This window comes from Hylaeus volcanicus, chromosome 9 (genome assembly GCF_026283585.1).
Source record: "Hylaeus volcanicus isolate JK05 chromosome 9, UHH_iyHylVolc1.0_haploid, whole genome shotgun sequence".
In the NCBI taxonomy this organism is placed as follows: Eukaryota; Metazoa; Arthropoda; class Insecta; order Hymenoptera; family Colletidae; genus Hylaeus; species Hylaeus volcanicus.
Window position 1 is genome coordinate 83,312 of NC_071984.1, and position 26,278 is coordinate 109,589.

Sequence of the window (26,278 nt, forward strand, 5' to 3'; positions counted from 1 at the left end):
CCGCGGTGTATAGACATCACACCTTATCACTTTCATGTAAGTTTCATATAACTAAATGGAAAATATGTATATCTTAACTGAGAAATTAACCTGCTTCCTTTGTAAGGAAGAAGGACATCTTGTCAAATATTACAAAAACGAAGGACCTCCTGGCGCTGGAAGACCGTTACTGCGATCTCGAGACTTCCACGGAACAACGGCTCTAGCTCGGGAAGAGCGGCACATGCGATCGCTATCCGCTCGACCTCTTCAAGGCACCGTCCGACTCCGACTCCCGATATCCTCCTGCCTGCCGATCGAATGGAATGGTCCATGAAGCCAAGGCGAGTAGGATAAGAGAGAGTTACCTTGCGAGCAAAACTGACCCTGTTAAAACCGAACCCTGGCGACCGACTTTCTTTTTTTTTATCGAGTGAAAATGCTTTATGCATACCCGGGTTCTCTAGGGAGTCCCCAGGTTATGTAGGACTCTCCTCTGGCGGGGGTCACCGAGCAATAGCTCAGCGTCCGCCACCCAAGGCCTACCCACTAAAAACACTCGCCCACCTAAGCTACAAGGGAAGTGCCTGGTTTTCGCGGAAACTCCACAGGACACCTCCTAGCTACAGATACTACCCGGGGGAAGTGTTAGCCTCCCCCACTCTTTAATTTAATAAGACTCCAAGCGGAGGGACCCGCCCGGAGCCGACGGTTCGGGCTTCCCGAGCCCCAGCTCGGTCCACCTGTGACGGAAAGGTCCCTAGACTGAACCGCAGCACTATATGTTAGTTAGCTAGTAAGTTTTTGTTACTTAGTTGGTAAGTTTAGTTTTAAGTTGTCGTCCTCTCTCCTTTTTTATAACGGTCTTAAGGGTGCGCAAGAGACAGAACCAAACTTCGAGTTGACTTCAGTGACAGTTGCGGAAAAAGTACGAAACTCCGGGACAAGGACAGAGAGGGCGATACAACAATTGCAGGAGAGACGAGGACAGGACGATTAGGCTAGCATGATTCTTGTCAAGGATATTGAAGCAAAGAAGCAATATTTTCTAATAATTCTGGTTTTAAAATATTCCTTATACCTTGGCGCATGCCACCCCAAGGCCCGATTTTGGAAAAAGTGTTTGTAAACAAATTTATTCTATAAGAAAAAAAAACCATACTTTTATTATTTGTAAAGTTTCAAGACCGAAATTGCAAAATCGGGCGTTGGAGTGGCATGCGGAGTGATGTAAAGAATATTTTAAAAAAAGAATCGTGAGAAAATATTGCTTCTTCGCTTCAAAAAACTTGATGAGCTTCGTTGCTGTCAAATCTTAATGATTTGTATGGCAATATGGCTGCCTCGCTATCGCGCTTTCCGTTGTGACGCTGTCGTCGTCTGTTCTGTTGTTACTATATCGTCAGTCTACACACGGTTTTCCACATGGTTTAGACCAGGCATGGCCAACTAGTTTTGCCCCCGGGCCGAATTGGAAAAAAAAAATACTTTTACGACGAGTGCCTCGTCCTCTCTTCCGGAATGGCAAAATAGGCCGAATGCCTCTACGAGCCCGCAATTTATATCGCATGGTTGCTATCCGCGGCCGCGGTTGTCAACAGTCGCGTCGTTAGGCGAGAAGGTTCGCGAGTTCACGGTCCGCGCCTCGCACCGCGCGGCGGCCACCCTCCTATGTTCTAGAAGTTTCGTACGCTCGCTTCTCGTATTTCTTGAATTTCGTATGCTACAAATTTAATTATTCGCGTAATGTAAATTCTACATACCACGCTGTTACACAGCAGAAAATTCTTAAATTAATCGATATTGTATCGTGTTTGGTACCATTTTTAACCGACTTCCAAAAGGAGGAGGTTACTCAATTCGACATGTATATATATATATAATTTTTTTTTAATGTCTGTTCACCGATTACGCCGAGATGGCTTGACCAATCGGAATGAATCCTGTTGCATCTTGTCGAATATTTCTTCCACTTGGTCGCGTAAAAGAAACATTTTGTGATTTGTCATTTTTTATCCGTTTTTTTTTAAAAAACAGAAAAATTTTGTCTTGCTTCTTACTCCGAGACGGATGGACTAATCAGATTGAAACTTCTTGCATCTGGAAAAGCATTTCCATTTAGTCCCTTAACAAAACATTTGTCCTTAGTTTGTTTTTTACTACTTTATGTCACTTTTGATCGCAAAGAGCGTACTATTTCACGTATGTTTGGCCTGAAATCAATGAAATCCCTTACATTTTGCTGCTGTACAGGTTTTCGCGATGATCACATTTCCAAAAATTTATGATTTTTTTAATTGTTTATAACTATTCCTATTGAAAAATTCCTTTTCTTTGCTGAAACTCGGCACGGAATTAACAGATCGAGATGGAATTTTCCGCATTTCATGATAGATGAATTCGTGATGTTCTCATTTGCAAAAATGTATGGACACTTCCATTGTTTGAAACCATTGTTGGTGCAAAATTGCTATGCTCTGGTGTAGCTCAATAAGGAATTTACCAAACGCAATCAATTCTTTCACATGTATTCCTGATAATCCAATTTGCAACAATACAGGGTGTCCCAAAAATGTTGGATGTTCTTGAATGGGGTGTTTTGGGGGAGTGATTTGAAACAATTTTTCCTTAGCGAGAATGGTGTTCGAGGCTTCGTTAAGGAGACATTGAAATGCGAAGCCTACGCTACCGCAGGCGCTCCACCGGCATACTCGCGCTCTGATTGGTCGAGAGTTTCTGTTTCTGGAATATCTCCTTAACAAAGGCTCAAGCAACATTTTCGCTAAGGAAAAATTGTTTCAAATCGCCCCACCCCTCGGAACCACCCTTTTCAAGGACCTCCAACGTTTTTGGGTCATCTTGTATATTGCTCATAATTATTGTTATTGCATGAAACCTATTGGTTATAGATTGCCACTAAAAAGAGTGAAATAAAATAATTTTTTGGAATTAAATTTAACCGACTTCGAAAAAAATGCAATGAAAAGCATGAAATAATTTCTAGTTAATTTATATGAATACGCACTAGGTCTAGATATAATTGCTTAAAAGTATGGGAAAATGCAGTGAAAAGCATGAAATAATTTCTAGTTAATGTATATGAATACGCACTAGCTCTAGATATAATTGCTTAAAAGTATGGGAAAATGCAGTGAAAAGTGTGAAATAATTTCTATTTAAACTTCATTGTTATTCACCGTCGTTTGATGAATTTGGTTAAATTATTCAATACATCATATTAAATGCAATGCACATTTTTCGGAGGCGGCGCATACTGTAAAATTACCGTCCTAGCGAATTATCGAGGACTGTCTGTATTCCAAAAAGATCGATATACGTCAACACGATTCGCCTGTCTCTCTCTCTCTCTTCTGTCTCTCTGACAATGTTGGCCACCACGGAGAGCGACGTGGTGCGGAGAGACGTAAACGCCTGGTAATTTTGGCGTCCAAATTGTTCTCCGAAGATGGGAATACATAGAGCGTCACCGCTGACATACGTCACGTAATCGTCATCGTCGCATGCGAGAAATATGTTACAAAGTTTCGTGCTTCGTCTGTTTCGAACTGCGAGACTTCTTGACTTTCTTGTGATTCATCAGTTTCACATAAAAATCATTGTTTCCTTTAGACATCGGTATTTGTTTCGTCTGCGAACTGGGAAATTTCTTACGTTAATTCTGTCAACTCGACAAAATTCTGTTCGAGCAAAGATACCGAACAACTACCTACAGACAAAAATACCAAATTTAGTTTAACTATCTGTCGAAGGAACAAAAAATATGAACTGTAATTATTGCTATTATACGTATTCATATTCATACAGTATTTGCATGGGGAGAGTTTATACATTAGCAGTAATCAATTTTGCCGCCCCTCCCCGCCAAAAAAGCTCCAAATCTACTTAAACTAGATTTCCGTGTACATACTATATACATTAACTATTAATTCCACATAGACAATAAACATATATACATTGACAGCATTCAATATTGCCGCCTCTACCAAAAGCTAACCCAAACCGGAATTAAAAATTTTTTACATCTGCGCCGCCTCCGAAAAATGTGCATTGCATTTAATATGATGTATTGAATAATTTAACCAAATTCATCAAACGACGGTGAATAACAATGAAGTTTAAATAGAAATTATTTCACACTTTTCACTGCATTTTCCCATACTTTTAAGCAATTATATCTAGAGCTAGTGCGTATTCATATACATTAACTAGAAATTATTTCATGCTTTTCACTGCATTTTCCCATACTTTTAAGCAATTATATCTAGACCTAGTGCGTATTCATATAAATTAACTAGAAATTATTTCATGCTTTTCACTGCACCTTTTTCGAAGTCGGTTAAATTTTTTTCCAAAAAATTATTTTATCATCAGTATAACATCAGGAATTCAGTAGTGCAATTTGTTTCTTTAACTTTTATAAAACACAACAAAAAGTGAACATATCATGACAAACATTTTAATGCACGGACCCTTTGAGGTCCGTCATGAGTTAAAGTCGGCACACGTGCACTTTGGATGGTTTAACTCTTGGTTTATGGTTTTCAGTAATCACCCGATTTCACTTCATATGCATCGTATTATTACGGGAGTAACGCCGATGGATTCCTTACGTTTTCCTGATGAAAACGCTACTAAACACTATGTAAATCGGACTATTTTTAACGAAGACAGGCAAAAAGCGTACAAATCATTTTTTTCGTATAATTTCCTTCTAAATAATCCGAATTGTATCGTGTCTGCTATCGTTTTCATCGGGAGAACATAAGGAATCGATTGGTAATACATCCGTTAAAATCCGATAAGAAATACGGAAAATCATGGTCGGCCTTCTTTGGGTCTAGTTCGTTACGTCTTTTTTATCATACCATTCCCAGATAGCACCGGACGACCCATGGACGTCCATTTCATGTCCAGTTTACGTCCAAACATCCGACGTCCGTTGTCGGACGTCCGGCCGGAACGTCCTGCGAACGTCCATGGGACCTAAATTCTGTACGTCCCAGGGACGTCCGCTCTGAACTTTCTAGATTTAGGGAAAAATACTTTTTTTTAAACAAAATAAATATTATTTATTAATATTCTTTATAATATAATATTTATTCAATATGTAGAACAGAATATTTTTTTCCGAATATAAAATACACTATTTACAATTGTAAATTAATATTAATTAATTAATATTATTATCCCAGATAGCACCGGCCCCCATGGACGTACAGAGAACGTACAGAAAACGTTCTGGGAATGTCCAGCACCGGACGTTCCATGGACGTACATAAGACGTTCCTGTTCCTGTGCTATCTGGGCATACAATCATTATTTAATATTCGCAACAGAATATTTTTTTCTGTAGATAAAACACATATTTATATAATATTTGCAACAGAATATATGTTTGAACATGTAAAACAAAATGTTTATTCAATATTAGGAATACAATATTTTTTGTACATATGAGATGTGATATGTATGTAATATTTGGAACTATTCAGAATTACCTAGAAAATTAATTCTTCTAACTTTTCAAAAAAAAATTCAAGTCATTGAGACCAATTTCAAAAGAAGGAATTGTATTTTAAAAAGTATCCGAATATTAATGCGAGTCACCATATAAGGCTAAAATATGAGTCGGCTTAGCAAAGTCGTTTATGGGTAAGTGAGGAAGCAGGTTGCGATTGTAGTTCGAAAATCGTGAGTTCGAATTCCGCCGAAGATAAATAAAAATTGAAAGATTTGTTCGTCGTTTTTCATGGAATCCAGTTACAAGAAATAAATACAGTTAACTAAAATCTACCAACAAATAAAAGAAAATATATAAAATTAAAATTTTATTTTTTATTTTAATAGGCATAAATGTGAGATTAATACTGATACAAGAAGCACTTAGTAGTGTAACAAGGAATGTATTTAAACCTTAAGCACTGAATAAAGATAAGCAATCAATCAAGGATAGGCATAAGTACATTGTAACGTAGTTTTAGCTTAGTTTAGTTTAGTTTAATTTATGATCAGGCCACTTGGGCCGATATTGTATGCAGGCACGCCCCGGTGAGGCCGCCTGTACTTTAGCGCGTTATCTTTTAACAATTCCCCATATTCCAAAATAATTTTAATGTAAAAATCAAATACAAGTATGTAGCGAGTGAATGTTGAAATGTGTGCGAAATGCGCGCCGAATGAATGTGAACGAATGAGATCGAGCGACAGGTGACAAGCACGAATGATTGGCTAATGTACAGAGTGATAGGTGTCAGAATGTGTGTGTTGAGGATACGTGTACGGGCCCCGAAAAGGAACGAGTCAGATGGATTGTTCGAGTCGAAAAATAAACATCTTTGAAAGTAGTTCCGACAAGTATAACATTTTTATAAATATATTGCTTATTTTCCATTATTAAATTTATATTTATAGATGTAATATAGAATTAGGTAATTCCAGTAGTTCGAGGAGGTTACTCTATTCGACATGTATATATATTTTTTTTTACTACTACACTTTTACCATTTATTCTTCTTCAATAACACTTATACTTCATTATGCGTATGCTTTTGTCTATCTTATTACGTTCATACTAGCTATACCTACTTTTTTCATCATCGCAAAAGACAATTTTTTCAATCTATTGTAATCAATCCAAGTTAGTTTACACGTACATAATGTTGTTTTACCAATTTCTATATATACACACCTACTTAAAAGAAAAATGTATGACCGCGGGCATTTTTTAAACTTACTACGATACTGAACCATGATGAAAAGCGTATTAAACTACTAGCGCAACAACCGCAGCAGAGACGACAGCAGCGCTGCAGTGGACAGCGTGATAGCGGAGCAGCCATATTGCCATACAAATCATCAAGATTTCACAGCAACGAAGCTCATCAAGTTTTTTGAAGCGAAGAAGCAATATTTTCTCACGATTCATTTTCTGAAATATTCTTTACATCACTCCGCATGTCACTCCAATGCCCGATTTTGCAATTTCACCTTTAAAGTATGATAAAAATATGTTTTTAGGGAACAAATTTTTTTTTTATCAAAATTTTCGAATCAAACGCTTGATAGGTCGATAGATTTACTTCCCCTGATTACGAAATGCGTAATCATTATGTGTTTGTTTTCATTATTGTGCATAAAAAACGCGAAAAACTGTTTCGTAGTTCACCTATTCTCCGTTGCTCTTCGCTGGTGGCGCTAGTTTAGCTCCTGCACAGCCTTAACCCTTTCGTTACGAATGCCGACTATAGTCGGCGGCCACGTGACGACCTGTGTGGACGGGTGCCGACTATAGTCGGCGGCCGCGCGACGTCCTGTGTGTACGAGTCCAACTATAGCTGACCGCGGGGCCCGCGGGATGACCTGTGTGTATGGGTGCGGCACATTTCGCGGCGCGATGCCCTGTTCAGTGGCGTCACTCCCGCGGCGCATACTGCCGTAAGCAAAGGGTTAAGGGTGCGCAGGAGGTAAACTAGCGCCACTAACGGAGAGGAGGTGAACTACTATATAGTAAGCTGGCACCACCAACGGACAGTAGGAGAACTACTAGATAGCTGGCAAAAAATTTGTATGACAATATGGCTGCTTCGCTATCGCGCTGTCCACTGCAGCGCTGCTGTCGTCTTTGCTGCGGTGTTGTGCCAGTAGTCTAAAGACGCTTTTCAGTATGGTTCAGTATCGTAGTAAGTTTAAAAAATGCCCGCGGTCATACATTTTTCTTTTAACTCTTTCAGTGCTGGGGGCCGATATATCGGCCCTTCCTGCACTGACGAGAAGTGCCAGAGCCGATATATCGGACCGAACCTTGTAGCGTTTTACTATTCGCATTGCGAGAGAACTCTATATTGTCTGTATATTGTATCTATAAATATAAATTTAATAATGGGAAATAAGCAACATATTTTTAAAACTATGTTATACTTGTATTTCATTTTTACATTAAAATTATTTTGGAATATGGGGAATTGTTAGAAGATAACATGCTAAAATACATATGTATAGGGAAACGATGATAAAATGATTATTACACAGAATTAGTTCCGTTTTCTTGTTATTTACAATTTAACCCCCGGACACCGGGCGGTCGCACGAACGACGGAGCCGGGTCACTATTCAGGCATCGAAATCCAAGTCCATACGCTCTACAAAAGAAGGCTTAAGATCAAATTTTTATATGCAAACATTATAATCATATTAATAATGCCTCGTAACCAATTGTTTTTGTTAATATTTTGTCCTGAAAACTACTTCTTTTGCAATCTTTTGCAAGTTCGAAACATTTCTGTCGCTAACAGTTAGAATAGTGGGGAGAGCTGATTGCTACGGATCGAGTTACAATGTAAACGCATGGCTCGACACTCTCGATCACAGAGGAATGGAACTTCGGAAAACGACGGAAAAATGACCCAGGCCCGGTGCCGGAGGGTTAATGCTAAAAAATTGTGATTTTTGTCGTTTTTTGCTTTTTAAAGAACAAAGTCCATCTATAAAAATTGGTTTTAGTAAATTTGCTCAGCTTCGTCCAAAAGAATATGTAATAGTCGGAACCTGTGGAACACATTCTGTGTGTGTATGTGTAATGCATCAAAATGTAAAGTTAATGCTTCATGGTGCCAAACTGCAAAAATTAATTCCTACATCTTGTAATTTTCCATGAATATATAAAGAAATGTTATCAAATATGCTCTGTGATGTTTCAAATGAAGCAATTTTAATCCCATTCGTAAACAATTGCAAGGTATATTTGAAAATCATTCGATTGTACCTATTTCATGCAACAAATGGACAAGTACCGATAGATCTAATTTAGAGCCTATAGAATATTCAATACCAGCATTTCTTAATGAATTAGAAAACAACATGTTGCAATTGCAAGTCCATAATTTCATAGCAAAAAATGGAAGTAGTTATTTGAAATATTCAAAAGGAAGTTTAAATCCCGATGAGTTTGTTGGCATCAGAAATTTTGCCGAAAATTATTCATTTATTATACAAGATGCAATACAAAATTATCATTGATCCAATAAACAGGCTACAATATATACGTTCGTTGCCTATTTTCTACCAAATAATTGTTTAAAACATGAAAGTTTTGTCATTCTTTCAGATTGTTATGAACATGATAGCATTTCTGTTAATTTCCTTCCATTTCATTTCATTTCATGTTGTATCATTGAAATCAGAAAAATCTCACGAATACGTCGGTAAAAATTTAATTAAAGAAAAGTCTAAAATAAGAAAGTTTTATCGATGAATTATTATTTGTATGAGTATCTCGCCGATATCTTGGATAGAATCATATTATGGTGTAACATTCGGCTCACAACTAGGGCTGTTCAAGTACGCGAAAAAATCAAGCCGAGTCGAGTACTTGAAAAAACCGAGTAGCTTGAAAGATACAAACGACACGTTTGAAACCAAGTAACATGAATTTTTCAAGCTACCCAAATAGAATCGAGCGGTCCGAAAAAACCAAGCGGCTCGAAAGAACGGGGCAACTCGAATGGTTTCAAGCTTTTCCGAGTACACATCTTAGTCCGCCGCCGGGCAACAATGGTATCATAAAAAGGACGTAGCAAACTAGACCCAAAGAAGGTCAACTGCCATTTTCCGTATTTCTTATCGGATCTTAACGGATGTATTACCAATCGATTCCTTATGTTATCTCAATGAAAATGGTACCAGACACGATACAATTCGGATTATTTAGAAGGAAATTATACGAAAAAAATGATTTGTACGCTTTTTGCCTATCTTCGTTAAAAATAGTCCGATTTACATAGTGTTTAGTAGCTTTCATCAGGAAAACGTAAAGAATCCATCTGCGTTACTCCCGTAATGATACGAAGCATATGAAGTGAAATTGGGTGATTACTGAAAGCCATAAACCAAGGGTGGAACCATCCAAAGCGTACGTGTGTCGACTTTATCCCACGATGAACCTTAAAAGGTCCGAGCAATAAAGTGTGAAATGTTTGTCATGATATGTTCACTTTTTGTTGTGTTTTATAAAAGTTAAAGAAACAAATTGCACTACTGAATTTCTGATGTTATACTGATGAAAATGGTACCAAACACGATATAATATCGACTAATTTAAGATTTTTCTGCTGTGTAACAGCGTGATATGTAGAATTTACATTACACGAATAATTAAAATTAATCGACTGACTCGGCTCGGAAATCGGGTGCCGGTTTGACTCGGCTTGAAAGCCGCTTGAATATTCGGTCTTTATTCGGTCTCCGACAGCTCTACTCACAACCCACTTGAAAGTGTCATCTCCCCGCGTAGGAGGGGTCGGAGGGACCTAGCGAACTGACACTGCGAGGCCAGGGAACGGGCACGGCACCACGAGCCGAACTTTATCGCATCATTGAAGAGTATCTTCGTTAATTGTTATTGCAACTCTTCTAAGCATTAAATTAGCTAAATTATTAGTTATTCGAGGTTGGATCTTCTTCCATTCCTCTATTACAGCCTTTTTTAAAAGTACTTTCCTGGAAATTTGATGTTTTCTAATTCGTACGGAGAAATAAACTAATGTGTTTACGTTACAAACTCTATTGTAAATGGTTCGTCATAAGAATCGTACAAATACTAGTACATGTTGTTTGGACTATATCTATCTTACAGCAGAAACTGTTGTAGCTGCGGGCGTTACGTCGCTGGTTCATGTTCTAGAGTTCGTGGGTTCAAGACTCGGTAATGAAAATTTTTTTTTCAACTGCATTTCTATTTCTTATTTCTCTTTTTACTCACTGCTACATAAATAATATGTAAGAATTATAAAGTATAGGATGTGGACTACAATTTTTTATTAATAATAATATTAATATTGTAGCGCGTCGCCCCTGCACGGAACCCGTAACGACATCACCCTGGGGGGGGGAAACCCCGTACGTACGCTCGAAGCTAGACGCGGTGCAGAGTGTCTTGTCAGGTAGCGCCGAAGAACCATAAAACTTGTACTCTCCATGGTCCGTGCTCGCCTACAAAAAGGGCAACGTTTTTGCAGTCAAGCAGTCTGAGAGTAAGACAGACCAAGGCTAGTGAACCAGGTAGTGGCGTAGAACACAGCGGACAAAACTGACTCTTCACCCTACTCGGCAAAACCAGCAGTCTCCGGCCCGATAAGGGGAACTCTGTAGGAAAAGTCTATGCACAAGTGTGGCACAGCCGACAACGCTGACCACCTAAACTCTGCACGGTGAAACCTGGAGTAGCCACCCTTGCGAGCCTATCTCTGAACCGTCGCGTTTTCAAATCGCTGCCTAGCAAGGCGCTCTGCCCGCGGATTCGGCGTCTCAAGTCCTGCCGCGAACCAACACACAACCCCGCCGACAATCTCGACCGTTACAATATTAATATTGATAATAATTTATTAATAGTAAATACGCCACATCCCATACATTTGTATGTTTACTTCTACTATTGCTATATTATGTATTGCATGTACTCATTATAATATTATGTTCACATCAATATTATTTGCAATTATTATATATTATTTATATAGCAGTGAGTAAAAAGTGAAATAAGAAATAGAAATGCAGTTGAAAAAAAAAGTTTTCTATTACTGAGTCTCGAGAACCCACGAACTCTGAACATGAACCAGCGGCGTAACGCCCGCAGCTACAACAGCTTTTGTTAAGAACTTCAATGTTTTCGTATATCTAGATTCTAGTGGTCTGTAAATGTTTAAAGCCATTTTTTATAAAAACGGCTGGCCAGATACCCCTAATGTTTTGCGCTTTTTTTATGCTCATCAGCCCCCATCATTTGAGCCCGGTCTCGTTCAAAAAGCGCTCGTCCGGATCGCTTGTTCCGGACCTTCCCTTGTTAGAGACTTCCGAGAATATGTAAAATATCATTGATTATAAAAAATGAAGTTAAGAAACTACAATTTCACACAAATGTTTTTTGGGAAATTGGTCGGTGTACGAATACATTCTACACCCACTGTATATACAGGGTGTCCCTAATTTAAATGTCTAAACTGCGGGGCGTATTGGGCACCGAAAAACTAAGAAAAAAAACGTTATGTGATTTGCTCGTTTATGCTCAGTTTTCGAGAAAATCGTGAAAAAAGAAACAAAAGAGTTTCCGCCTTTCCTCTCATTTATTTACATTTACATATGTTGTTAACACTTATTTATTGCAAACACTTTTCAAAATGATTTCCTCTTGCTGCAATGCATGCATTTCATTTATTGGTTACCGCTTGAATCGTCACGTGAATCAGTTATTAAATAATTAAAAATCTACCAATTTTTATCCAATAGCTCTGGACGAAAGTTGCGATGTAAAAGATACTGCTTATTGTTAGTTCCTTATTTCGGAAGACCTTATACTAACCGATTTAATTACAATTATTCATAAACAACTTTAATAATAAAATTTTGTTTACTTAAAGAAATAAGTGTTTTGCTTAACATTTTTCAATTTTAATATTTCGTCCAGACCGTGAAAATAATTTTTTTCCAACCGGCCCAGGGGCAAAAACAGTTGGCTATCCCTGGTCTAAACCATGTAGAACACCGTGTATAGACTAACGATATAATAACAGCAAACAAGACGGCGGCAGCGCCGCAACGGGAAGCGCGATAGCGAAGCAGCCATATTGCCATACAAATCATCAAGATTTCACTGCAACAAAGTTTTTCCAAGATATTGAAGCAAAGAAGCAATATCCTGGGGAAAAAATCATGCTAGCCTAATCGTCCTGTCCTCGTCTCTCCTGCAATTGTTGTATCGCCCTCTCTGTCCTTGTCTGAGTTAGAGAAAACTCTCTAATAATGTTAGCGCAGCGACACTCCTGTAGCGGAACTACACACGAGGGGTAAGGCAGAGTTCTGTGGAAGTTCGCGGGTATAAATAAAAACTCTTATTTATTGCGCTTGCGTCTATTCTCTATGAATACTCTTTTGCTTCTGAGCGCGCGTTCTTTTAGAAGCTACGCAGGAGCGCGTCTAACATAAGGCTTACCAACTACTATGTACAAAGAATTACAACTAGTGACTAAAAATACTTAACCTAACTAAAACTAGATGGCGCTTGCTATTTACACTATGTGCGACATCACTCCCCCCCCCGGGGGGGGGGGGGGGGGGGGTCCACAAATTCTTAACACTCTCGCAAAAGTTACTTTTCGCGCCGGATACGTTTTCTATTTTGGAACGTCACTATCGAACGACTCTTGGAAAGCTGGTTTTAGCCTTTCGATTGATATATTTGTTGGCTATCTGATAATAGCAGGTTGATATATTTGGTTCTTCTTATTGCAAATATAATGCAGAGATGGGATGTGTAAAAGATGTTAGCCTTTTTTCACTTCTTCAAACGACGTAGTAAGATTTATTCAAACAGAACATAAACTCATACACGCGCCAGTATCGCCAACCTCACCCTACGACAATGATGCCAACTTGAAACACGAAAACACACCTGTTTGCATTACTAAGACCTCCCCTCAAACAGGTATTTCTCTTCTATCTCTTCAAAACTCGTTTCATATCAATACTATTTGTTAACACCATGAAGGATTATGGTATTATGGTTAAATGGCTTAAACGATATATATAAAATTTTAACGTTAAAACAAAACAGTAAAAATAAAATAAAAATGAGTTAAATGATTACAACTACTTTAATCCTACTTCTCGTCTGCGAACAAACAAAAAAACAAAAAATGTATCCACCACATCAGTTTACGCAAATACTCCCATGGAGCTTGCAAGGGATCTAGTCTTTGCCCCTGTCAGCGACTTTGTTAACAAATCTGCTTGATTTGCGTTGGATTGAACATGGACCAGCTCAATTACACCTTGCTTGGCTAGCTGTCGGATGTAGTGAAACTTCACATTGATATTCTTCGTCCTCTCTGAGTGATCTTCCTTCATAGCAATCTTAATAGCTCCTATGTTATCGACGTGAATCTTCCCCGACTTTTTCACAAATTTCTCCTGACCCAACTCCGTCATCGATTGGATTAGCCATTCAATTTCGATAGTTAGTTCATAGAGAGCATAATACTCTGAATGTGTGGTTGAGGTTGCGACGAGTGCTAACTCCTCCCCTCCCGTATTGGAACTCTTTGGCATAGTTTGCTCCGCCAACTTATGGCACCATTTGATAATTTTACAACGTATCCACTTACTGACACAGCATCTGTGGGGTCACCAGTCCAGTCAGCGTCCACATATACTTCAATAGGATTTCCACTTTTCGAATAATGAATCCCATATTCATTTGTAGTTTTCATATACCCCAGTATATGCTCCACATTCTTCCAATCTCGTTTAGTTGGACGCTCACAATACTGGCTTTGCTTTGACACAGCAAATGCCAGGTCAGGTCTCGTACCACCAGCAGCATACAAAATGCAACCAATAGAGCTTGCCTGTACGTTGTATCATCAAACTTATTCACTTCATCTTGGGGTTCTCGCTTCTCCACCTTACTTGGCAAAGGAGCAGGATGGCCATAAGACCTTTCCATTTCGAACTCTTCTAAAACTTTATTTACATAGTTATTTTTATCAATCTTGATACTTCCGTCATCGTTTCTTGACAATCTCACCGACAGAATTAGCGAGGCTGGACCCAGATCCTTTATCATGATTTCTGCTGAAATCAACGACTTAAACTTGATAATATAATGATAATATAATGATAATGCTGATAATAGACACATGGATCACTTTCACGTTGAATCAACCCTATCTTATGAAGGTAAACATGCAGATAACTGTTCCAATTCCTGCCTGATTGTTTTAATCCGTATAAGCTCTTCTTTAATTTGCAGACAAATGACTTCTTATTCTTCTCTTCATATTGGAAAGGCTGCTCCAAGTATACTGGTATGTCAAGGGGACTGTTAAGATAAGCAGCTACAACATCTACCTGATGTATTTCCCAACTATTCTCCACAGCAATGACAATGAGAATTCTGAGGCAACGTCTCCTCATAACAGGGCTATAGGTTTCCTCAAAATCCACACCAGCAATCTGTCTAAACCCTTGGGCTACCAACCTTGCTTTATATTTGACCACTTTTCCAAGATGATCCCTTTGACAGCAAAGACCCATTTGGACCCTATTACATTCATCTCTGGGGTTCTCTTGACTATTTCCCAGGTTTCGTATTCTTTCACAACACTCATTTCTTCGTTCATAAGATCCTTCCACTCTTGGGCTTGTGGACTACTCAAAGCTTCTTTTACTGTAGTTGGAATGCAAACTTCTTCTAGCACTGCCTTCACTAACTTGCAACACCCTAATTTGCATGGAGCTTTTTCTTTCCTTTCTCTTTCCGAACGCCTTGGTCCATCATCCGCTTCTCTTCTTTCTTCTTGACCCTCTCCTGCTTCCGGAATATTACTTATCTCTGTCAAATTGTCCGACACACTGGTTACAGATTCAGCACTACTGATCTCCTCCCCAGAATAATATTCTTCTTCGTCGATGTTATTAGCGTTTTCTTCCTCTTCAAGGTCATCTTCCTCGTATTCTTCTTCTCTTCCTTCTTGATGGAAGTTGTATTGAATTTCCTCATCAGAGCTTGAATCTTCTACCCAATTGTCTCTGACTATTTTCTTCTTTATTTTAAGGCTTTCATTTCTTTGAAAGGGAATTTCTTCTCATTAAAGTGTACATCTCGACTAACTATCACCTTTTTCCTCTGCAGGCTCCATAGTTTGTACCCTTTTTGACCCTTCGGATAGCCTAACATAATACATTCTTCAGCTCTGTCTTCTAACTTTTCTCCATTTATTACAGCAGCCCATGCCTGACACCCAAAAACTCTGAGATGTCTCAGGTCATTTAAAGTCAATGGTCTGCTATTCCAGATTTCAAAAGGAATTTTATTTCCGATGCTGGATGACGGACAGTAATTTCTCAGATAACTTGCTGTGTCTAATGCTTCTGCTCAAAAACTTGGCGGACATCCTGATTTAATTAACAAACATCTGACTGAGTTTATCAATGTTAAATTTAATCTTTCAGCCTTTCCATTTTGGGATGGTGTTCCTGGAATTGTCCTCCTGTGTAAAATTCCACAAGCATCAAGATGTTCAGATAAAGCTTCATTCACATATTCTGTCCCATTCTCTGATTGAAATTCAACTATTTTCGTACTTAGTTGTAATTCAACTCTCTTCTGATACTTTTTGAAAAGCTCAAATACTTCATTCTTCCTCTTCATAACAAAAGCAGTGATGAAATTTGAGTAGTCATCAGTAAAAGTCACAAAGTACCTTCTTCCTCCTAGAAACTGTGGTTTTATTGAGGCCTGCTACGTCTGAATGAATTCTTTCAAGTAGTCCTGTTATTCTGCTTTCTCTTTCTTTTGGAAAAGTACTTCTTCTCATTTTTCCTCTGATGCACGTTTCACAATCTTTTCCCATTTTGACATTTCCCTTCTCAGCAATTGATGGAATCTTCAAAAGAGCCTCTTGATGCAGGTGACCCAATCGGTTATGTCATACATCTGTGGAAACGTAAGATAACTTCCTTTCTTCCGAAACATATCGCTTTTTTAGCTCATCAATAGATTCACTGCCCGCTGTGGTGATGAATGTCAATGTACCTATTAGATACCCTTTGAGAAATACTTCAGCATTATCATAGATGTTAGTATTTTCACCATAGCTAACAATTTTCATTCCCTTTCGCTGAAATACACCTTGTGGCATCAGATTATCCTGCAGACCAGGAATATATGAAACATCTGGAATGTCTAAATCATACCCACCACATTCTGAAGAAATATTCACCTTTCATTGGTATGAAACTCTTAAGTAAATCTCTTCTTGGAGTCATGAAATCTGAGGCACCACCATCCAGTAACCAAATACCTTGATCTCTCTTCATATCATTATTTGATGTTCTAGCACACAAAGCTTTATAAGGTCTTGTTACTACTTTTGCTTCACTTTTCTTCTCAGTCTTCTTTGCTCTGTTTTTGTTCAGTTCCTCTTCTGTTAATTTGGAACATTCCTTTGCCATATGGCCCTTTCCGCCACAAACATAACAAAAAATTATTCTTTGGTATTTGATTTCAGGCTTCTTTGATTCTTCCTTCTTGTCTTCGTCATCCTTTCTCACTTCGTTCTTCTTATGGAAATTTTTCTTCTTATTACATTTGTGCTTGGTCTGTACCTTTAAGGTTATAGCAGTTTCCTCTTCTTTCTCTTTAACAGATTTCTCACGCATTTCTTCCAGAATTAATTTACTTCTAATCTTGGTTGTCGTGAATTCACTTTCACCTAATTCGATGGAATGGAGAAAAGCTTCATATCTCTTGTTATGCCTTAGACCTCTTAGATACAAACCTGCTATGGCAGAGTCAGGTAAAATTATCTGCTTTGATTCCTTTAACTTATTGTGAGAATTAATCTGATTGATGTATTCTTGCATAGTTACATTATCTGTCTTCTTTACCCTTACCAAATCATCTGAAAATTCTGCTATGTGTTGTATAGTTGGTGCACTCTTTAGTCAATTTATCATAAGCCTCTTTTGCTGTAATACAGTCTTCAATTATATCATGATAAGCATCACTTACTGACCTGATAAGCAAACCCAGACACTTGTTCTCTATAGAAATTCGTAGAAATTTGTCCCATCGAGTTTCGGGCACGCAACTACATCTTCATTGTTTTCTTCAGCCATCTTTCCCACGTGTTCGCGTAAAATGAAAAGTTCAGTCCTAACCTCAAACATCACACACTAATGGTTACTCAGTCTTCGAGTTTCGAGCACTATATATTTTTTAGTTTACACTACCCCGCATCCCTGGGCCCATAACCTGATAATAGCAGATTGATATATTTGGTTCTTCTAATTGCAAATATAATGCACGGATGGGATGTGTAAAAGATGTTAGCCTTTTTTCACTTCTTCAAACGACGTACTAAGATTTATTCAAACAGAACATAACCCATACACGCGCCAGTATCACCAACGTCACCCTACGACAATGATGTCAACTTGAAACACGAAAGACCCTATTTGCTTGATTAAATAATAAGATACATATACACTACGCAGTAAAATATAAACAGCATAGCAAGCATACCTATAAAAATGGAAATATGTATTAATGAATCGCTGTTAAATTCGAGGTTCCTGTGCATTTGCCTGTTTCGGACAATTCTTTATATGCATATTATCATAAAAGCAAATAAAACAAAAGCCGCAGAAACACCACGTGCATTTAATAAAACACGGATTATTACAACTACATATCATCTCTTTTAGATTAATGGGAAAACAAACCTGATTAACATTACAAAATACTTTCCTTTTGCTGGATAATTTTGACGCATACCATGCATATAATAGCATGTCCTTAAATATAGGCGCAGACAACTGGTTGTGAATAATGGCGTGTGTTTTGATAATATTCGCTCGATCTGATATGTCTCTATTTTCGGAAATTAGTGTCTGGACATTTTGTAATTTGGCAATGAAATTTTTAACTTGACGGAAAAAGTATACATCGCAGGGTTGGCATAACGGTGTGCATTTAGGCGGTATTACTTTCAAAGTGCATGTAGGAGTATTATTTAATGTTGGGTCACGGAATTTGCTGTCATATAAGGATGGATTAGTTTGACCACTCCAAGAATCTAAAATAAGTAAAAACTTCTTTCGACCAACGTACGGTTTAATAATAGTGTCCAAAAATTGTTCATATGTGTCCGATTGTAATTTCCCCGATTTTGTACACATTACGAAAACGTTACCAAAAATTTCCATTTGCTCCCGTACACTCGCTTCCACGCGCGGACCAAAGCTGCCACCCGCTTCTTGTAAACAAATGAAAACTGTTGGTAATATTTCTCCAGAAAATGTAATCGCGTACTGTGCGGTACATGAATGAGTCATCTTATTTAAACTACTCGTAGCAACCTCTGTAATTTTCTCTCCCTTGAATGACAACGTGCGCTTTAACTCTATTTTATATTTACAACCAGTTTGATCCGTATTTATAACTAGCCTATCGTCGAATGTATTACATCGCGTACCTGATCCTGAAAAACTTGCGCTGCCTGAAGAGTATCCTGAAATGTTAGCGTATCTTTTTTGCTCACAAAACGGGTAACTTTGCGTTGAGTAATTCTATTTCGGAGTTTGAATTTAGTGACCCATGTATGTGAGGCTGAAAAATGAAGAAAATCTGATAAGAATTGATTAGCCGCTTGCATTGCCCATTGTTGTAAACAACGTCTAGCGACTTGATGCTTTAAAAAACGTGCATCTACGAATCTGTCATACGTCCAATTATTAATAAAGATATACTTATCTCTAACGCTGCCATTGTTCTCCACTACTTTCTTCCACTTTTTTAACAAGCTGGAGGACGTCAATTGTTTGGTGACCTTACTCCGCACCGTTTTCCAATTCCAAGTCGGATATAATTGTAATGCCGTCACAGCCTTCACTTTAATGTCAAACGGCACTTCTACGCGCATGGTTTTCTCAGGTGATTCGTATGATTCTTCATCATCATTGGGTTCCATCAATTCTTCGATATTATTGTCCTCTTCCCTGTCGTCCGTTTCGTTGTGGTGAACATGCTCCTCTTCTTCAATTAGAACCATTTCTTCTATCATGCTGCGTATCTTGCGGTATATTTCATTTCCAATTTCCCTTGATTCAGGTGGCGGTGATTCGGTCAGTAGTCGCGGAATTACACTATTGTCTTTTAAACGCTTTGTCGCATACTCTATCGCGTGTCCTAATATTAACTTATAATTATTGGTTGGTTCGGCAGAAGCATCCGATGAAATTCGCTTCATTTTAAAAATCGTCCGTTGGCTCTTCGTCCGTATCGTTCGATTAAACAAGCGGAAGAATACTAACCGTTCGTCCCAAATAAAAATTCGCAAGTCGTTCTGTTTCCCTTTCCACGACATTTTAAACAAAAGGGAAACACAGTAAAATACCCTATTTAATAAAAACCTTCGAACGACTACGTCCCGTTCACTTTTGCAGCGGACCTTTGCTTGTCGACCAATTTTATGAATCCTTTTAACACGTCACTAATTACTCATCGCGTAAAACGGGGTTGGGGCACCAGTTTGGAAAATACGCTAATAAACCCTTTTAGAAAGACAAGGCTTTTCGAGGTAGAAAGAGTTGTCTCCTTGCAGTCGAACCTCTAATAAAGAGATTTCAAATATCCTGTAGAGGACCTTAACGGCTTGCTGGTCCGAAAACGTTTTTCTAATATGTATAATATTTTTCAATATTTCATGAATATTAAAATACGGTGTATTATTGCATGCTTGTATAGACACATACAAACACATGATGCGCAAAGACCGACCGACAACCTCCCCGTGTTGCACATCGGTTAATACTAATGACGGCGGTATTTCATTATTTTCCAGTATCATGGAATGTCCTATATGTTGTGCTATTTACATTATAATATATTGAAAAAATATCTATTGCTGTATCATGTATTGCATGTACTCATTATAATATTATGTTCACATTTATATTATTTGCAATTTCTGCGCGTATGTATATATTCAGTAGCCAAATACATAATTATTAAAGAACGAATTTTATTTTAATAAACGCTTTAGTCACATTTGTTATTAATCAAAAATAAGTTAATTAATAAAATACGTGTTACGAGCCAGGGCGATAGCAACGCGTATGTGAGCCTTGCGAGTGGGTTGAATTCAAGAATCGAAGAAGATACGATTAGTCCTGTTTATTTCAATGGACCCAAAGATTGAGGATGGAGTAGAAATCGCAGACGACTCTGACGCGAAGTCTGATAGCTGCTGGGAATTGATATCTCCCGGTAAAGGGTAACAGTAGGGTCGATATCTCCGGGAGCATGAGGCTAGACGCACGCTTTCCTGGCACTGGGGCAGTTGGTCGAGGTCACCATGCCTCTTCCACAAACCTCCAGGTCGGGTCAAAAACCACGACCTAGCTGATATTCCCTTACACCAGGGTGGCGCTTCGGCGTCCTCCTGGGCGGGGAATTTCGGCGAAGTCGGCGGGCTGCGTCCGGTCAAGTCTACTCACCGCACCTCCTCGTGGTGCTCCTGGGTCTCCGCTCGCTTGCGAGAACCGACTTGCTGGATGCGGAGGGCGAACGCGGTGAGCTGGCATCTGGCGGATCCTCTGTTGACGACATGGCAAGTTTGGAGGCATGGGTACGGCGCCCACCCGCAATGGGGTGCTTTGACAATGACCATGGACAACCGAGGATTAAGCGTTTACGGTGCAGAGGGCGTCGGATCCCTCAGTACCGGCGCGGTGAGGAGTAGTCGACCAGGCTCCCCCGCGTCGTTATCTTACGACTGGGGGAACCCCGGGGTGGACCACCAGGCCCCCGGGTTCAGCAATGCGCCTGGTGAAGAGACGTCTGTAGCGGGGACCTCCTCCTCTGCGGCGTCTTCCGGTGTCAGGGTGCGCGACGTGCTTCTCGCGCAGCCCGTCGTCCGGTTGGAGAGGGTGGAGAGGCGGGAGCTCCGCTCCGGCCGCCTCCTGGCGGCTGCAGACGCGTCCGACACTGGCGCTGACTCCGACGGGTCAGTCAGCTCGGTGTGATCGGCGCGCTCCCTGCAGTCGCCGCTAAGGAGGAAGCGAGGTCGACCCGCTACTGCTGGGGATTGTGTCGGCCCCGCCGACGCTAAGCGAAAGCCCAGCGAGAGGAAGCAGTGCCTGGCGATGGACGTCGCGGAACATTTAGTGTCCTCCGTCCGGATCGCCAGGTCCTGCAAGCCCCTTAAGGGCGAAGAGGAGCTGGCGGCGGAGATGCGCCACGCGCCGACCGCCGAACTGGGCTCTCGGATTTTCGAGAGCTCAGAGGCGGTCCTGAGGGTTACGAAATGCTCCAACAACCTTAAGGGGCCGATGGTGCGCCAGCTGCGGATTGCAGCGGCCACCATCAGACACGCTGCCGTCGAACAGGCGAAGCGTGTCAAGACCTCGGCCCGGGAGGTGGAGCTGGAGCAGACGGTCGCCGAGCTCAGGGCCCGTCGACCGAGCTGGAAGCCCGGCTTGCGCGCGGCCCGCTCGCGCCTGCCGCGGTGCCGTCGGTGCCGCCGCCCGTCGATCCGGCGGTATCGGTGCCGGTGCCCCCTTCGCGGCCGAGTGCGTCCTCGACGGCGAGGTCGAGTCAGCCTGCTGCCTCGAGGCCTGCGCCCGCCGGTCCGTCGCGGAAGCCTGCGATGGGCGGCGCGACCCTTGCGCCGGGCGTGGACGTCGAGGGCCTCATCCGTCGCCTCTGCGGTGAGATGGAGGTGCGCCTCGCGGCGCGCCTGGGGGCGGTCTCGCTGGTGGCCGCCGCGAGCGAGGCTCCGCAGCGGGTGCCGCGGGCCGCGCCGCGCCCTCCTGCGGGTCCCTCCCAACCTGGCCCCTCGGCGGTGGGGAGCCGCCCCGGGACAGTCAGCGGGGAGCCCGCGAAAAAGAAGAGAGGCAGGAAGAGGAGCGGGAAGAAGCAAGCGGGTGGCGCCGCTGCCCATCCTGCTCCGGGCTTGCCAGGCCGAGACCGGCCCCGTGCCGCGCCTGCCCCGAGCTGCGTCCCGGGCGAGGCCTCCGCCCGCGCCTGTCGCGCCCTCCCTGACCCGTCCGGCACCTGAGACATGGTCGAAGGTGCTCGGACGCGAGGAGTGGCGTGCGGGGGCGGCACGCTCTCGCTCTCGCGGGGCGCTGCCAGCTGGAGCTCCGACCGGGCCGCGGGTTCGTCCGGCGCGTGCGCCGAAGAGGGCGGCGGTATCCCTCACCGTCGCCCCGGGCAGCGCCATGACCTATTCAGAGGTCATGGCAAAGGCGGTCGCTGGCGTGCGGTTACGGGATGTCGGGGTAACCGGCATCCGGTACCGCAAGGGGCAGACCGGGTCCTCCATTTTGGAGATCCCGGGCCCGGACAGCGCTGCCGGGGCGGACCGCCTGGCCGGTCGCCTGGCGGAGCTGTTCGCCGGCACGGACGTGAGGGTGTCCAGGCCGATTAAATCCGCCGAGACGCGGGTTAGCGGCCTGTACGAATCCGTCACGGCCGACGGCGTGGCGGCGGCAGTTGCCGCGGTAACCGGGTGCCGGGTGGACGAGGTCCAAACCGACATCATCCAGCGTTCCGGGTCCGGGCTGGGCACCGTCTAGCTCCGCTGCCCGGCGGCTGCCATGAGGGCCCTCCTGGCGGCTGGCCGCCTGCTCGTCGGCTGGTCGTCCGCCCGAGTGGAGGCCTTGCCCGCGCGAGCCCTCCGATACTTCAGGTGCCTGGAGCTCGGGCACGTGCGGCAGAAATGCCCCCTCGAGGCGGACCGCGGGGACCGGTGCTACAGGTGCGCCGGTGCGGGCCACTGGGCACGAGAGTGCACGGCGCCCCTGCGCTGCCCGGTCTGTGCTGACCTGGGCAGGCCAGCCGACCACCGGCTCGGGGCCAAAAAATGTGCCCCTCCACTGCCAAAGCAGGGGAGGAAGGTGCGCGTGACGACCCCGAGTTCGGGCGAATCTACGCCGGTCAATCGACCGGCGGCAGATGTGCCGGCACTGGCGCCGGCTGAGGCGCTGCGGGCGAGATCGCCCGCTGCGATGGAGGGAGGATCCGGCCCGGGGGAGGCCATGGATATGGCCTAAAGTTCATGCCCCCGGTCCGGATCCTCCAAGCCAACCTCAACCACTCGGCCAGGGCGCAGGACTTATTTGTCCACTGCCTGGCCGAGTTAGGTGTGGGGTTGGCGGTCGCCGCGGAGCCATACCGCGTCGCCGACCGCCCGAACTGGGTGGCCGACGCGTTGGGCTCCGTGGTGATAGTGGGCGGCGACACCGCGGCCATCCGCGTGTTCCCTGGTCCAGCATGACCTGGAATTCAGTCCTTGCAATCTTCAACCGATCTGGCGGTAAACTTCTGGGCCTCTTCACTATCGGTGGCCCAGCAGTAATTATATGGTGACGGACAGGATGTTTCACCGTACAGAACTGTGCTTTCCCTAGAACGCGCGGGAACTCGTTAAGTAACGACAAGTATTTACTTCCCTGATCCACTATGGAAACGCCGGTGAATGTTACCACTCTGTACTCAGCAGGTCCTTCGAGCCCAGAGATTTTGTCCTCGATGCTCCTGTTCCGGATGTTTATGCTGAGGTTATGCTCTGCCAGAATATCCACTCCGATGATGGCATATGGGACATCGGCCACATGGAAGTGTCCTCAAATGGGTCTTCGTAGACCAAGATTGAGAACTAGGTTACGTCTTCCATAAGTTTGGATTTTGCCTGCATTTTGAGCGAACAGGACCAATTTTGATGGATACTTCCTGTCTAGGTGGCTTACAGGCAGAACTGACACCTCTGCGCCAGTGTCAATCAAAAAACGAGTACCTGTATTCTTATCCACAATGAAAAGACGGCGGGATTCGGTGATACCATCAAAACTTGCCGTCACGTTGGATGGTACTACTGGTTTCCCTTCCACCCACAGGGAGCGATGCACTTGGTTGCCCTAGACTTAAACCGAGCATGATAAAAGCACATTCCGCTAGCTCTGGCATTTCTTTCCATGCCACGATCCTTGGATTTTTTCCGCTTTCCAATGCTAGACTCTCCTCTCATAGGCGAACGTCCTCTGAACCTTAGTTGCTGGTGCATTAAACGGGTCAGCTCACTAACCTGTCTCGCTAACTCATCCACTCGGTCACCCTGATCACTGCTTGCAGTCTGATGCCTGTCAACTGCTGCGATGGCCTGTCCAGTGGTGTGATGACGGATCGTTGCTATGCTATCAGCTAGCTTGCCCAAATGCTCATTATCCAACGCTCCTCCAGCTGCCAATGCCAACTGCATCTCCCTGGGTAACCGGTCAAACCATAGCGTTTTCACATATTCAGGGTCTAACTTATCATCAGCTAGCGCAGACATTTCCACTAGCAGTCTTGATGGCTTTTTGCTGCCTAATTCCAAGCCCGACGTCAACTTCCGAAACTTATCTTCCTGTGACACTGCGTAATGCCCCAAAAGCACTGATTTGATTTTGTCCAACTTGACAGTGGCTGGAGGGTTTTTTATTACGCTCTCTACCACAGCGAGCGTATCTTCAGTCAGGCGGCTGATTAACGTATAATAACGCGAACAGTCCGATTTTATGTTACGCGAATGGAGTTGGGCTTCCAGCGAAATAAACCATAAGTCTGGCCTATCTGGCCAAAAATTAGGGTATCTCCCCTTGCGATCGCGTTCACTTGTGTGTCGTTATTCTCTTCCATTGCTTCCATTGCTTTTTGTCCGACCACGTGTTACAACAACACGTAAAAAAAAATGGCGTGGGCACGAAATAAAACTATCGCGTGAATGCCGGGGTCACCAATTGTAGGTATTTATGTACCAAATCTAACCTACAGAACTTATTACGAAATAACAACACGGTTTAATTAACAAAGTTTTAATAACAGAACAAGAATAGAAATAACAATTTAGGGACTTTACGATTCGCGGTAGACGTGTACGCCTACTTAGTCCGGGAAGAAGTGCTAACAAAACAACTACGCTTCCTTCTCCTTAAAACTGCGGGAACATCTAGGTATCAAAATCCCTAGATGTTCCTCAGTTAGCGAAGGTGTGAGGGGAAAACTATTTTTCTTTCTTTTGACTTTGTTCATATTGTTGCGGAACGCATCGTGCGGTGATAGGAAATTTTCTGACGTGGGTAAGATGCCCGTGGAGCGCTGAACCACTCTGCCCTGAGAGGCGCGTGAAATAAAAATTCGAAATACTTTTAGGAAATAGCAAAGACGTTTATTCAGTCGACTCGTTTGGTTTAAATCGTTTCGTAGTTCGTTACCAGAGGTTCGATTACGATTGAACTCTCCGGAAAATCCTCGCTCAATCTGTTGCGTCTCTCCCTTCTCCGGAAGATTCCCGATCCTCCCTTCGGGTTGTCCTGGTCCAATCGGGGGTTGTGCCCTACTCCTTCTATTAGTGACCTTCATCGATCTCGGATCCACCCCCAAGTCGGGTGGAGGTGGGAGTCGCGCGGCCATGTTTGTGCAGGGCTACCCTCTTATTACCCTCTTGAAGAAGTCGCCGGAAACGCGAACCGAGGTACAGCGCGAGTATGTTATTTTCAAGGATCTTACGAGCTGGAACAAAAGCTAACTCGACTCAAATTCTAAAAAAATGCATTCCAACGGAAACGGCGATTCGACACGGCCTATAATGAATCTATTAAGTATTTTCAGCGAACGTTCCCTTTTCTCTCCTGACTTTCGACTTTCCCACGCTTGATCACCCACGTTGAATGTTTTAACAAT

At 42.5% G+C, this 26,278-nt stretch overlaps 1 protein-coding gene across 1 annotated transcript; it reads left to right on the forward strand.

Annotated features, from left to right (window-relative positions):
- Positions 1-23,154: 23,154 nt before the first annotated feature.
- Positions 23,155-23,610, forward strand: LOC128881951 (protein lin-28 homolog B-like). Its single transcript, XM_054133424.1, has one exon. It carries the CDS (start codon positions 23,155-23,157, stop codon positions 23,608-23,610), a length of 456 nt encoding a protein of 151 aa, XP_053989399.1.
- The last annotated feature ends 2,668 nt before the right edge of the window (positions 23,611-26,278 follow it).

Coding starts and splice junctions, on each gene's coding strand:
- LOC128881951 (XM_054133424.1), top strand. CDS start 23,155: ATGAGGGCCCTCCTGGCGGCTGGCCGCCTGCTCGTCGGCTGGTCGTCC.